The sequence below is a fragment of the Prionailurus bengalensis genome, chromosome A1 (genome assembly GCF_016509475.1).
Source record: "Prionailurus bengalensis isolate Pbe53 chromosome A1, Fcat_Pben_1.1_paternal_pri, whole genome shotgun sequence".
Classification (NCBI taxonomy): Eukaryota; Metazoa; Chordata; class Mammalia; order Carnivora; family Felidae; genus Prionailurus; species Prionailurus bengalensis.
Genome location: NC_057343.1, coordinates 82,473,880 through 82,489,409, shown reverse-complemented (window position 1 = coordinate 82,489,409; position 15,530 = coordinate 82,473,880). Strand labels below are relative to the sequence as shown.

Genomic DNA, 15,530 nt, shown 5'->3' with positions numbered 1-15,530 from the left:
CAGGGGTCACGGACACCTCAGGAAGGGCGGTGTCCGTGCCTCGGGTCAGAGGAAACAGACGCAGAGGAAACTGAAAAGAAAGCACCTTGTTAAAGAACTTGGGTTTAAAGGGAATGGGAGAATGGGCTTCTATGCCAACAGAGACCGGGAAGAAGCCGAGGGCGACATCAGGCACAAGTCTGATCAGGAGGCAGGAGCGGGAGCCTCAGGGGCAGGTGGAGTGGCGAATGGCATCAGCAACAGGGTGTGGAAGTCAGTGACGAGCACCCAGAGCCACAGGGCAGGGAGTCCCTGAAAGATGCTGTATGATTGACGAGCAGACTGAAACGAGGTCTCCGTATCTGTGGTCGGTCAGCCGGATGGGGAGCTGTGGGGGACTTCAGGGCCCCGGGCCATGACCTCACCAGCCTCGGTCTTCTCAGAGCAGGGCAGCTGCTGGAGTCAGTGAGCGCCTGGGCCTCTCTGTCCCAGCCGAGGTGAACCGTGTGCCCTTGGTTCCAGATGGCCCTGGCGTGCAGCGCCCAGGGACAGAAATGTGGCTTCCCACAGTCCTGCTGTGCTTGCCCGCCACCTGTACTGTGACACTCACTGCAAGCTGGTCAGGGTGCCCCAAGGGGCTCCTCCTGGGCGTGGCCGGCCCGGCTCGGCCCCCTCACTCCGGGGCTAAGGTACGCCTGGGCCTGGACAGGTGCGCTAGTGATTCTGGCTGACATGAAGGAGCACAGACACGGCCCTACTGACCAGGACACTCACCAGATAGAAGGAAGCATGGAATTCTGCAGTACGTAAGTGCGGTCCAAAAACAGGAAAATACTTCTGATCATGATCTGGCAATTAGAAAAGCATTTATTTATGTAACTTACTAACTAAATATCCAAGAGTAGGTCTTCTGAACTGTAACTGGTAGCTGTCTCAAATCTTACAGTAATTGTTTCTTGAGGATTCTCCCCACCAAGACCTTCATGATTGATTTTTTTCCCCAAATTTAATTGCTCCTTTGGTGTTTGATTTTCATCTCTTTGGTCCAGAAAATCTGACTACAAGGGAAATCTGGTCACTTCCTGCCTGATGTGGTAAACCTCACAAACCTGAAGAGATGCTCTAAGCTTTTTAAATAATTAGTCCTTGTCACATCGGCATGAGGCTCTTGGCCCCATGTTTGACTTTCTTTTGCAAGCCGAGCGAAGACGACACAGGACCACCAGGAACCTTGTGATTCTCCTAACATAGCCTTCCTAACAGACGTTTATCTATTCTGACCATGTACCAGGTGCCTGGCCTGGAAAAGAGGTTCATTTATTGTCCCCTACTCACCTCCTTATTAGGAAAGGTACTACTACCATGTTTTCCCCCACAGCCAGGTCATGCTAAAAACTCACATGCATAAAAACAGATCAGAATCAATACATCTGCAAAGTCTAAGACTTTGGCTGTCCAGTTACAGTAAAAACCTGAAAGTCAGGCTTGATTATCAGGCATAAAGTGGGATTAAGAAAAACTTTAGAGACCCATTCAGGAATCAGCTCAGGTACCGTGGGCTGTCAGGTGGGTTTGAAGGTCAAATTAGCAGCTGGCCCCAATCCAGAAATGCAGCCATTCACACAGGCAGCTTTTCCCTGCCCTGTTGTCCTACTATGTTGAGCTGGATGGCAGCATCTGACCCAAAACAGAATCCCAAACAGCACTTCCCTATCTCGGCCCACAGTCTGGCCCACAATGTCCTCAGATGGGTGAGGGAAGATGGACGAGGCCATCTTTGGTTAGAAAGTGGGGGAAAAAAAAAGACAGCTGGACTGAAAGGGGCACACCCTCCCAGCTACCCAATCCCCTTCCTGCTTAGCTACAGCAGAGGGTGAACAGGACCAAGAGGAAGTGCATCGGTGAGACCAGATACTGGGCTCTACCGATGAAGATTATGGAGATTATGGGACAGCACACTGTCCCTAAAACCAGGGTTAACAGAAAAGTCAATACGCTTACCATTTGTCTGCAATGATCTTGCCAGCATGTGTTAATCTTCTTTAAAAATAAAACACTATCTAGTGAGTCTGTGCAGACCTGCTAAGGAAAACTTTAGAAATGCTGGCCAATTATTACAGCTTTAACCCCATAACTGCAGCTCTTGACACAGAATCTACACATCATTTTGTTGTCAGAATACAGAAGGACCAGGGGCGTCTGTGTGACTTAGTCGGTTGAGTGTCCGACTCGACTTCGGCTCAGGTCATGATCTCATGGTTTGTAAGATCGAGCCCTGCATGGGGCTTTGTGCTGACTGTGCAGAGCCTGCTTGGGATTCTCTCTCTCCCTCTCCAAAAATAAACAAACTTAAAAAAAAAAAAAAAGAATACTGAAGGACCAGAGGGACCACAGGTGCAGGTTTTCTGCATCGCTGAACTGTGTTCCCAATTTGTGATGAGCCTCCAGCCACAACCCCAACTTTCCCGTTCCCCTCGTTGCTGTTATGGCCAGGTTCCTTGTAGAGCCCTGCTGGCTGAATTAACCACCAGGTCACAGGCTTCATGAATCTGGGTGGCTGGACCTAAGGGCCTATCCTGCAAAGGGTGGTGGGGACAGACCCCAACCTGCACTGTTCCAGTGGTGACAAAGCAGGTCGACTATTAATAGCACCAGGGAACAGGCAGTTGGAGGGAGGTGACTGAGGTTTAACTTTAACCTATATTCTCAATGAGAATTGATATGAAGTCTCATTCATGCACCAAATTAGAACACTCTCACCTCGATAATTAGAATGTGTTTTTTAAGAAGGCTCAACATACTGCTTATAGAAAGAAGAAAACTCCAACACGGACTCCTAGAGCAAACTACAGCCAAATGCATCCAGCACGGCCTTCACAGGTTTGGGCAAAGTCATTGTCATAAACGTCTACACGCTGCCTATGGCTTACAAAACTCCCCACATTTGTGCGCCTCCAGTTTCCCCAACCGCACGATACACATGCTGCACCCTCTGTACAGTCCCAGCTCCAGGACCCTGGGCCAGCGATGAACTTCCCTTGACCTCGGTTTCTTCAGAACTGGTGTGAGGTTACATGTAAAATCCACAGCACGTACAGAAGCAGCGCATGGGCCAGGGTGTGAGCTGTGAAATCAGACAGGTGTCAGAGTCTTCAGTCGGCAAGGCGGTCTGATGGAGCGAGGGGAGCCAGTGAAGGGGAGGACACAACCAGGACTTTGGAAAGAGGACAGAAGATCGGGAAGCTGTAAGGAACTGACGGGCACACGTGCATCCTTGTCATCCAAGTAAGGAGAGCTGACCTCAGCCACAGTGGTCCTGGCCACACATCTTATTTTCTCCTGGGGCTTTGCTAATAAATCACAAATCGTAAATCCTAGCAAAAACCTAGTCGTTCAATGGTTAACATGTTATTCCGGAAGAAATCTTTTATGACTGCTCAAATTTACAGTGGCCTACAATATGAGAACCTGACACAGACAGTCTAAAAAAATGAAGAGTAAGTCCCAAGCACATGTAGCAGGGACCCAGCAGCTCTGGCACCCGGTGCTGGACACAAGCCAATTGCTGATACCCTGGCAGGTCTCCAGGGCACTCTGCATCAGCTGGGGGGCCAGGCTCTGTCGGAAGGTGGAGCTGCCCGGGGTGAGACTCCCACTAGCCAGTCCCACACCGCCGGATGGTGCAGGCGCCAAAAGCGAGCAAGCAGCACTCGGCCCGGCACAGGGCTTCCTTGGGAGGGAGCGGCCCTGCGTGTAGGGCTTACTACACGAGATGCTTCTCCTCAATTGGCTGGGTGAAGCCGTCACTTGCGGTTTCCCATGGAAAACAGTACGAAACGGTAAGGCCGGCATGCACCGAGCTCCAGCCCTCTACATACCAAAGCCCAGAGCCTCACATGAGCACCCTCGGGGCGTTAAGACATACTGCCTGTCATCATAGGCTCCCAACACTGTCCCCTCCTGTCTGGAGAAGGGCCAGGCCTAGCTAAGGTTTTAAGCAGTGTACTGAGAGGGGTCGGTCAGGTGTCAAACAGCAAACACGGAATACCCCGTGGCAAAGTGCGAATACATATGCCCGTGACTACAAGGATTCAACAAGAAGGAAGAAACCCAAAAGACAGCGCCCACGCCAAGTAGAAGAGTGACTGGTTCTCTTTTCGCCCACGCTAAGCCGGGTTACCCCACTCTCCTACCCCAGCAGAGTGTGCAGAAGGACAAGCCGCCCTCACCCCGGCCCACCACCTGACACCCCTCACCTCAATCAGGTCTGCCTGCTATGACCGCAGAGGACATTTTCTGCCACAACATTTGTCACAGTTCACAGTTTGGACGATTGAATTATTGCCTCCCTCATTAGCCTACAAAGTCCACAGAGGCAGGAAGCCTGTCACGTTCACCTCTGAGCCGCAGCACTAACCGAGGGCCGTGCCGTGTAGACACACAAACCCAGCCTGCTGCCGGCGCTCCACACGTGCACGCAGGCTACACGCTGCTCACGGAGGGTCTTCGTAAAGAAGCCCAAAGCCTGCCGTCATCTACGGAGTAGGAAGACACAGGAAATCGTGAACACGCCGGTCACCTCTGTCCTTCTGCCGCGTGGACCACGCTGCTGCTATGTGGGACTCCACACGGATGCCGCAGGCTGGCAGGCTGGCCCTTCTGCGGTTCACCACAGTGGCGATGCCCTAGAGCTGAGTTGGGGGTGGGAAGAGTGAGTTCTGTGCACAGGTGCTGGCCGGCTCAGATTCCACTGAGAGCCGGTTGCTGTCATAGAAGAGGAGCTTTTGAACTGAGGCTGGGTGCGTGGCGCAGCCTCCTTTCTGCACCGAGTGATGCCGGGTTCGGCATGCGCTGCTTTTGGTTGAGGCGTGCATGTGCAGGAAGCCGTGGTCGTGGGGAAAGGCCTATCACCAATAGCAGGGAACTTATTTCGAAAGGAGCAGGTAAGTGCAGAATCCAAACACATGAATGAAAGAACAGAGTCAGTAGTGTAAGAAAATCACAGTAGCTGACTCAATTCCATAGGAGTCCTTTACCACCTGTCTACCAGGGGCCTCCTGGCCTCCCTGAGCACTCCTTCCATTGTCCTCACCAGCAGCATGCGGCCAGTACAGCAGAGTGAGCAGTCCTTGGACCTTAGAAAGCAGCCACATACAAACTACAGGAACATCCCAGAGACCAGAGACACCCCAGCATGCTCTCCCTGGAGTACTCCTGCCTTGAGGGTCTGGGCATCTGCAACAGCTCTGCTGCTCGGCCCCTTCAAGTCTGGCGAGGCTACCCACCCTTTCAGCAAAATGAGCTCCGAGGGCAGGATTGTGTCCCCCATCAGCCACCCCTCCCCCTGCACACAGCCCCTCCTGGGGGCGGGCACGCGCCTGACTGCCCTTTCCTTACACCCCAGGGGCTTATCCGAGCCTTTAAAAACTCCCACCACCCTGACATAAATGCCTACCTTTATGCCCTCGTCAGTCTCCCTGGGGTTTAAGCTCTAAAGGGCCTGAACCTACTTCACTCCTGTTTCCAGCCCCGCCCCGCCCCCCTCTCTGAAATAAGGAAGTGCTACCTCTGGCCCACCTCGTCACCAGTCTCATCCTGCCTGTATCACTGCCAAACATGATACAACTGCACTGGATTCTTGCTTCAAATACCTGCAGGGGCCCTCAGATGTGCACTTAAGTCCAGACCTTTCAGAGCGTGCACAAAGATTCAAACCCAAGCTGCAACTCAGAATTACGGCCTCAAATTCCACCAGTGTGCCCAGGTTCTGGCCTTGTCCCACAAGCGCCCCACAAGCGCCCCTCTCCGATGGCTCATTCCCTCTGGCTGGCCACACCCCACTGGTCCTCCATGATGGGACTCCAGTGTCCCCTCCTCTGGAAAGCTCTGCCCCAGCTGCTTCCTGCACTGCAGTTCCTGTCCCTGATTCTAATAACTTAATATCTTGGAACTCAAGATGCCTCACACCAATGACAATTCATATGGCAGAGTATCTTTTCATCTTTCTTCTTTAATGAAATACATCGTAGTTTCTAGAAACATGGTTTTGTCGCATCAAGGAAATGCAACGACCCTGCCCCCCCGCCTCTATCTCATCACCAGGACTACTGGGAGGGCAGAAAGGAGGCGATGCCATCATTTCCTACTGTCGGATAGAGGTCTGGACAGGAAGGAGGTCCCTGCTGAATGACTGAATTAATGAACACATTCTTATAACCCACAAGGTAGGATTAACTGGCAGGAGGATAGTTTGATCAGGTAATCATGAAGTAGTCTTGAGTAAGCTGGGATAGCTGGGTTAGGAACAATCACAGCAGTTCACCCTAACATGTGCCTGTCCCAGAGAGGACACCTGGGAATCTGCTGGTGACTTCTGGGAAGTTCAGCCTAACATGTGTGGGCCCAGGAGAGGACACCTGGGAATCTGCTGACTTCCGGGAAGCCTGGGAGTCAGGCTCCTTTTCAGAAGTCAGCATCTCAGGGGCGCCTGGGTGGCGCAGTCGGTTAAGCGTCCGACTTCAGCCAGGTCACGATCTCGCGGTCCGTGAGCTCGAGCCCCGCATCGGGCTCTGGGCTGATGGCTCAGAGCCTGGAGCCTGTTTCCGATTCTGTGTTTCCCTCTCTCTCTGCCCCTCCCCCGTTCATGCTCTGTCTCTCTCTGTCCCAAAAAAAAAAAAAAAAAAAAAAAAAAAAAAAAAAAAAAAAGAAGTCAGCATCTCAGATGGGCTCCTGGATCCATCACCCAGCCTCTGAGAATCCTGTGCTGTGGCACTGAGGTAGGAGAGGAGCCTCTGTGTGTCCTCAGAGGATGCCTCAGAGACATGGTGCATACTGGCCATCTTCCAAAGGTCCAATGGTATGGTCACTTTTGTCTCGAATGGACTCATGATTTCTGGTAGGAAAGAGCTCTGCCAGAATACACTGCACAGGTGCAGTTACAGATGCCAATACAATAGAACCAGAATGGACTCTGCTCACCCATTTACGGGAAGACCCCCTTGCTCTAGGCCATGTGGGCTTCATTGCCATGGATAATCCAGAGCTTCGACAGCAGGTGACAGAGCTGTGGCAGCTGCCCTGAGAGATTTTAGCAAACTCTGAATGCTTTAGTTTCTCAAGGGAAGGGTGATGGGACAGAAAGGACTCCTTCAGCTAGAACAAGAGTTAGAAATGAGCAGGCTCCAACTACCTACTTTTGCAAATTAAGAAAGAGACCTGGAAAAGTGCAGTCACAAGCAGGTGTCTGTAATATTAAACCCACTTCCTAGTTCCCTCCCAACGAGACTAATAAAGGGGTGGGGGTGGGCTGGAGCACTGGGCCGATGCCAGACTGTCGATAGGATGTAAGGAGCCCCGTCTCCCTGGCAGACACTGGTCCTGCGTGGTGTGCTGGCAAAACTCGAAGATGCCCGGCCACCTACTTGCCTAGACTGCCCTCCCTTGACTGGTGGGCGGGCTGGGAATACGGTGGGTTATATCTCAGAAGACTCTGTCTCAGCAGACCAGAGAGGGGCATTCTTCTGTTGGCTCAGAAGCAGCAACTAACCATGCTGTCAAAGAAGAGGCCTTGAAGCAAAAAACCAAGGGCAGCCTCCAGGGGCTGAGAGCGACATCAGTCCTGCAACAGAGGGACAGGAGTTCTGCCTGGAAGGCGGTCTGTGGGAAAACCTAGACCGGCCAGCCCGTGGTTTCAGCCAGTGACACCCTGAGCTGAGAACCCACTGAACCGAGCTGGGACTCCCTACCCACACAACCGTGAGCCTACAAACGGGTGCTTGTTATGTCGCCAAGTCTGCGGGAAATTTGTTGTGCATCAGAGATAACTAATATAGATGGTTTTTCACAAGAATGAAGGACAGCAGAATAAAGACACTTCTCAGAAGTCTTCCTAAACACTTCAACCACACCCAATAAATGGACACTCTTTTGCTTTAATCAGATAAATAACGTAAATAATAAAAATTCCACTTAAAAAAATCTGTTATATTAGGTCACGTGAAACAAATGTTAGGTTTTGTTTTATAAATAAATGGGAATTTTGAAAGCTGTTGTTTTAATACTAACAACAGTCACTACATCTTTATCCTATTAATGTTCAGCCTCAAGAGATTTAGGTAATGCATAGAAACTCATGAGCCAAAAAAAGGATATTCTCTAAACTGAAGGATCTGTGCTTGGACATGATCTTCACAGACCTGGCGCAGCTGTTTGTAGAGTGTTGGGGAGACTTTGTGAGAACAGAGATTTTCGACAGCCTAAAAACAAAAGGAACAAGTGAATTATTCACCGTGAATAACAAATTCGTTCTTTAAAAAGACCTGTGTATGTAAATAAAATCACAATCATAACAGACAAGCACCCCCTTCATACTTACAAAAACTACAAATAAACTGTTATGTTTAAGTTCAGGGTGATTACTGTCAGAATACTGGAATCCAGGAAGGGTCTGGTAAAAAAGGTAACAACAGCTGATACCGAGCACAGATCGGACGGCACACCTACGTCAGCCCATGACACCTGGGACCCCGTGGCGTCCCTGCACACATCTGAGCATCTACAATGCCCTATTTTTTTCTAGTGCAGCAGTCTCTAAACCTGGCCACTCACCACTCTTACCCGGGGACTTTAAAACAGATCTGGATGTTCCCATACATTCATCTGAGGTGGAAGACACTGGAAAGGTGGATGAGTTTACCTTGATGATTATAACATGCAACCAGGTCAGGAAATCACTGCTCCGGACCCTCAGTGACCACCTTCCACACAGGTGGGCGAGCATCAGGGCAGTTTCTGCCCGTAGCACAATGAGGACGCTCCTGAGTGCCCAGGCCACACTGGCTACACTGTACTTGTTTCCTACATATTTTTCTGCAGGCTGCATGTGTAATTTATTTAGGCTTGTCTTAAGTTAATGAAGAAACAAGTTTTTTAAGCAGAAACATTTTTCTTAAAATACCTTTATCCACATCAAAAAATAACGTTTGCATATTCTCACTGGTTCTAATAACATTTCTTTTCCAATTTCATGTACAAAACCAGCATCTCATTCAATCCAAGTGAGATACTAAAAACAGAAGTGTAGTTTTTTCTACTGACTAGTTTTGAATCATCTAAAAAAATATGGGGAAAACACTTCAGAATCTGAATTTAAATCAAGTACTATATTCCTGAGGAAATAGGTAACTTAAGTTTTTATAAAGCTATTTGTTGTAGCAAGACTTGTAAATATTAATAGTTCCCATGTTTAGGATTATAAGATTGCTACCTATTAACATAAATTAAATAAATACAGTAATCACTAGTGTATAAAACACATGCACATTCACAAAGGTCAAAAGGGAACACGGAATGAAGATATTAAAAATTATAACTTGTTTTTTAGCAAGTTTGTTATCAGTGCAACAGCACAATACAGCATTCCCCTACGTGCTGCCTTGGTCTACAAATAAGGGCTCATCTACACTGTTAAAAGCCCCGAATTTCTTTCTCAAACCCTGTAATTCCTTCCCTTTGTAGTCCTATCTTTATACTTCAGTCAAAGATCTATCCTTGTGTTTCTGAAAACCCAAAATAACCTGCTGACAAATGCTTTTGCTCCAGTAACTAAATTATTGGGAGATCCGTAAGCATAATTATTATGAAACGATTTTGATGCAATACATGAAGAAAACGTATTTTCTTTGGTAAAAATCAAGATGAGCTTGGTAGTAGGTGTCCCTCAGGGAACATCTCACTCACGGAACCACTTTGCCTGCTCTCATTCCTGAAGGAGTCGTCAGTGTCCTCAAAACAATCTTACCCCAGTTGTGACATGCTGTCACTGTTGATTTTACAACACCTTTTCTCATCTATGTCCTCTTTGGCACATATTTACTATTTACATGAAGCACACTTAAGATCTTTTCTTAAAACAGAACCCGGGGGCCTCTTACAAGCACCAGCCAAACCCTGGCGTAGACAGGTTTGCTGTGGGTGCTGTCCTTTCTCCGTGTCTTTTGCTGAGTCACTGCTGGTGTCTTCATGTTACAGGCACCCTCACTGGGAAGACAGAGTGCGGCCCAGCAGGGCCCCTGGCTGACTCTTCTGTCAGTTACAGGAGCACCACAACATACAAGCCCCCTCCCCAAAAGAAGTGCTGGAGACAGAGTCCTGCTTTGGGGCGCAGAAATGCCCGCTGTGGGGTGTGAATTGGGAGTCCAACGGTACGGTGTGTTTCACGTTACCCCTCACATGTGTAAGAGGCACAGCAGACAGAAGGAATTCAGCTAATCCAAGGATGACAGGAGGGGGAGAAGCCCTGTGTTAGTGTCTTCCTCGCTTTCACTCAGCCATGGCGGAAGCCGCCTGTCCAAACTGCCCAGGCACAGCTCTGTAATCTAAGTCTGCCAGGCCTCCACACCCAAGCCCTCTCCAGGTTGTCGTCTGTGTTGGGACAGACAAGTGCACTGAAGCCAGACAGATGGGCATACGGCAGATCAGACACTGGTCCCTGTGCAGGGTGGAGCCGCAGCCCCCAACATACTTGGCCCTGAGTGTGGAATATCCAACAGGACATTAAAGAGAGCCGTGGGGTGGGGGGAACGCACGGGAGCAATGAAATGAGAGCACACGGTCCTGGAAGACGATCTGTTTCATGAAAGCCTCGAAGGCCAAAGCTGAGACCAGACAGAAAAAGGAGTGGAGGGTACCGTAGTGTGAGAAATCGTAAAAGAGAAAAGCAGGCAGATACTAGGACCACATATTTATGTAGATGAAGGGAAAATGAGAGCCAGCCCCCAGCCCTGGGGAAAATCACACCTGGGCCAACCTTACAGAGAGAGGTGCACAGGCCGGGGCCACGCCAGAGCTCACACTTGACAGCCGGAGGCTGGCACAGTGCTCTCCTGGCACACATGCACAGTTCCGGGTGGGGGGCAGCTATGTCCCCTCTGTAAGTGATACTTGGTCTTGAAGGCGGACCCTACTCAATCGTGGGCCCACTGAAAGGTGATGAACTCACCGCTCGGAAGAAAGTGCTAATGGGGTTCTTGCCCGTAGGAAACGAGTACAGAATGATGCGGAAATTAAATTAGAGCTCAGATCCGAGTGAGAGAGTATGTTTGAGAGGGATCGGAAGTCATCTGGATAGGGGCTTTACGGCCAACATGGGCAGCGTGTGCTGCAGTACCGACCCTGACTCCCAGTTCCCAGATGTTCACAGTCAACTCCTGAACACAGACGACTAATCCCACTGAACGCTCAGAACTGCTGATTTATGAAATCCTTTCTATTAAGCTGAATAGATTTGAGTTTGGATATTCACCTCTGTTTTTGAGCAACTTCTGTATGGAGCTCGCTGTTGATTAATTTGTTACTTTCTCGAATCGGTCCATCAAATAACATGTTTATATGTGTCTACTACTTTCCGGGCCTTTTCAATCAGTCTGATCAGTTTGAGCCATCTTATTAATACACTCAACACCTAACCCCACATTCCCCTTCACTAAATCATCACCAAGCAGGAGGACTTCGGAGACCTTAGTCCGTGACTCAGGATAGCATGGCTTTCCTCAGAACAGTAAGTCTCCCATGATGGCTTTGTTTCTGGGCATCAAAAGTGCCTGAAATCAGCACTTAGCCCTTTCCCTGAAGCCCTTGTTGAAAATGCAGACTTCAGTTATCTGTTGTCCACTATGCTGGCAAACAGGACTAAAACGTATAGGCAGGAGACACACAAGATAAACTTTCTTCCGCAGGTGTTAATTCCAGACCTAAACTCAGATCTTTAAAAACAGACTAAAAAGATCTGGGCATTGAAAGTCTCCTCGCCTTAGCTCTGTCGGAGGAAAGTGTGGACGGGGCATACGTTTGTGCAGACTCTCCTCTCACCACACTTTGAACCTCCCTCCTACAGAGAAACAACAGGTGGACTGTAGCAGACACACGGGAGCTAATTTCTCCTCCAGGGAGGCCTCCTAAAGTGTCCATGTGGTAAGGGATGCCTTGATGGGGGGAGAAGAGACCCCACTTTGGGAAGACTAATCAATATCAAAACGTAAAAGCTTCTCCCTCAAATCATCCTGAAAACTTCCTCAAAAAAACCACACAAAAACCTAAAAAAACTTTCATACTTTGGTGAGAACTGTCACTTTCACACAAAATTCTTCGCGAAGTATATACCACACCACCTCAGCAAAAACTGCAACTGTACTTTGAAACACCAGGTAAATGCACTGACTGCTTTATCACAAGATCAGGATAAGGCAAACATTCAATAACTACACAATGATGTCACTTACTATTTCTACCCTGTTTGCTTCCAAAAGATCTGAGCAGCTCATTCCCCAGAGAGGTACCTGAAACCGGGTACCTCTCTGTGAGTGGCCAGGAGCCGGCCTGTGCCCCTGCCTCCCCGCCGCCCCTGCCTCCTGGGATGCCCCATGGAATGTGAGATTCCATTTTGGGGGTAAGCGCCCCCAGCCCTCAGGGTGTCAAGACGCACACAGACACCCAGGGCACCTGGAACTAGTGTTTATAATAACACGTGCAGTGACTGTTATAAACCACACTGTTCATTCATGGTAACACATGCGGCGACTGTTATGAACTACACTGCTGGGTAAAAGGTATGGCAAAGTCATTCTATGAAAGATGACAGGCAATCGATCCCAGATGGTCAAATCTCCAGGAAGAGAAGAATAAAGAAACCTGGCTGCGAGATATAGCAGTTTATTAAACTAATAAACCTATGAGAGTTCAGACACCTGACAGGACTCCTGCTTCTGGCCAAGATGAAATAAGGGGACTAGACTAGCCTTTCTGACTGAATTAACCAAATGTCACACAAAATGTGTGAAATAGCAGTCTGCGAAGCATCGCACATTGGGCTGTGAATGACAGCGACCTCTGGGAGGGAAACGAGCTCGGACGCTCCCTTCCTATGTCTCTGTTTCCAGGCAGTGGAGAGGGGGCCGGGAGCTGAGGCTCGAGTCTCCGAGACAAAGGCCTATAGGGAAGACGTGTGGCCACAGAGGGCATGGACATGAGCAAGGAGAGGTCAAGGGTCCCCCTCAAGGACTCGCCACCTGTGTGTGAGCAAACTGCTAAGGACAGGGAAAGGGACAACAGGGTCTGGTGCCCACACGGGACCTGGAATAGCACCTTCCTACGAGCCAGACTGGAAAGCCGTTAAGACACTGGGTCCTGAATACTCAGTTGTGGGGCGATGAGCCCTGGACAAAATACTGTTCTAGTCTTGCCTAACAAATCTTAAAAGTAGGACTCTAAAAGATCAAAAGGTTTTCAAATAATTTAATATGTCCAGAATGAAACTCAAGAATATTTATAGAAATACAAAAACATCTACCCACAAATCAAGATTCACAATGTCTGACAGTCCATCAAAGATTATCAGATGTGCGATGAAGTAGAAAAACACAATACCTAAAGGGGAGAAAAAGCAGTCGAACGCAGCCAGAAGCCGACAGGGAAGAACTGGAAGACAGACACACGGAAACAGCTATTATAACTGTATCCCCTCTGTCCAGAAGTTACGTAGTGATGGGAAAGATACTGAGAAGGTTCAAATTGAGCCCCTAGAGAGAAAAACAATGCATGGGATGAAACTTTCACCAGATGGCACTATGGGCAGATTAGATGCCGCAGAAGATTAGCGGACTTGAAGACACGAATTACCCGAAGAGCTCCAAACCCACCAAAGAAGTCCGTGGTTTACGAATTCTCCACAAAGCCAAGGTGGTTTCACCGGGAACTCTCTCAAACATTTAAGGAAAAAATAATACCAAGTCCATACAAACTCTTCTAGAAAACGAAAAGGAGGGAACATTCACAACTCACTTTATGAGGCCTTCATTTCTGAGACAAACTCAGACAAATACAGTACGAGAAAGCAACACACCAACATCCTCCATGACCACAGACGCAAAAACCAATGAAGTGACAGCAACCTGAATCCCACAGTACAAAAAAGGGTAACACACCACTGCCAACTCAGATCTGTCCTGCAGCTGCCAGATGGGCTTGCCACGTGAAGAGTCAATCCATGCGATAAACTAAGAAAACAAATGTCATATGACCACCCCAGCGGTTACAGAAGAATTCATCAAAGTCCAACATGCACTTCTGGGAATCTCTCAGCAAATTAGGAATGGAAAGGAGCTTCCTCAACCCGATGATGGGCACTTATGATAAGCCAGCATCACACTTGATGCTGAAAGCCTGAAGAAGGCTTTCCCCACTGAGATCAGAAACCAAACAAAAACTGTCTGCTTTTACCACTTCTACTCATCGTCATTCTGGTGTTCTGAACAGTGCACTGAGGTAAGAAAAGGAATTAAAAGGCATGCAGATTAGAAAGAAGTAAAACCATCTCTTATCTCTGTTCATAGGCGACATGATGGTCTATGTAGAAAACCTGATGGAATCCACAAAAAAGCCACTGGAGGAGAGGTAAGAGAGCAGTATACCAAACCAATGTATAAAAATAATTTCTATTTCTATACACTAGCGAAAACCAATAATTAAAACTATTATTTATAATACAATTAAAAATATGAAATGCTTGGGGTGCCTGGGTGGCTCAGTCAGTGAGGCATTTGACCTCGTCTCAGGTCATGACCTCACAATTCGTGGGTTTGAGCCCCACATCAGGCTCTGAGCTGCCCGCTTCAGATTCTGGGTCTCCCTCGCTCTCTGTCCCTCCCTGCTTGCACTCTGTCTCTCAAAAATAAATAAACAAAAAAAATATGAAATGCTTAGGGCTAAACCTCATAGAAGCTGTATTAGACCTACACACTGGAACTAGAAGGCAATGCTGAGAGAAATGAAGGAAGATGAAGCAGAGAGCCGTCCCTTGTGATCAATCAGTAGACACGATATCAGGATATCAATTTTCCCCACACTGATCTGGAATTCAACATGATCCTAATCAAAACACTAGTCGGCTTTTGTTGTAGAAATTGGCAAACATTCTAAAACTCATATGGAATTGCAAAAGACCGCTACACACGCACTCAAGTGGCTAAAATCAAAAAGACTGATAATAGCGCGTGTTAGCAAGACTGCAGAACACCTGGAGCTCCCCTACACCTGCTGGTACAGATACCAGAGCCTGGGGGCTCAGTCGGTTAAGTGGCCCACTCTTGATTTGGGTTCAGGTCACGATCTCACGGTTCCTGAGATCGAGCCCCATGTTGGGCTCCACACTTAGTGCAGAGCCTGCTTGGGATTCTCTCTCTCCCTCTCTCTGCCCCTCCCCTACAAGCAAGCATGCATGCATGCATGCTCTCTCAAAATAAATAAACTTAAATGAAACATATGTCCACACAAATCATCTTTGTTAATGTTCATAGCAGCTTTATGCATAACAGCCCCAAACTGGAAACCCAAATACCTGTTAGCTGGTGAAATGGTGGTACCCACTACTCAGCAACCAAGAAACAAATTACTGTCACACAGTAGGCATGACAGTCCCAAGCACTATCCCAAGCGGAAGATGAAGGTTCCGCTTAAGGGAGATGCTAGACTGGTGGAATATAGCCACAGAAATCAGT

The 15,530-nt window shown here is 48.4% G+C and overlaps 1 protein-coding gene across 1 annotated transcript in view; it reads right to left on the bottom strand.

Annotated features, from left to right (window-relative positions):
* Positions 1 to 15,530, bottom strand: part of CUL4A (cullin 4A) — a 46,714-nt gene that overhangs the window by 29,484 nt on the left and 1,700 nt on the right. The window contains exons 3-5 of the mRNA XM_043583248.1: positions 8,131 to 8,234; positions 1,981 to 2,050; positions 754 to 827 (exon numbers count right to left, since the gene is read on the bottom strand). Coding sequence (XP_043439183.1) covers positions 754 to 827; positions 1,981 to 2,050; positions 8,131 to 8,234 — 248 coding nt within the window. The remainder of the gene's footprint in view (positions 1 to 753; positions 828 to 1,980; positions 2,051 to 8,130; positions 8,235 to 15,530) is intronic.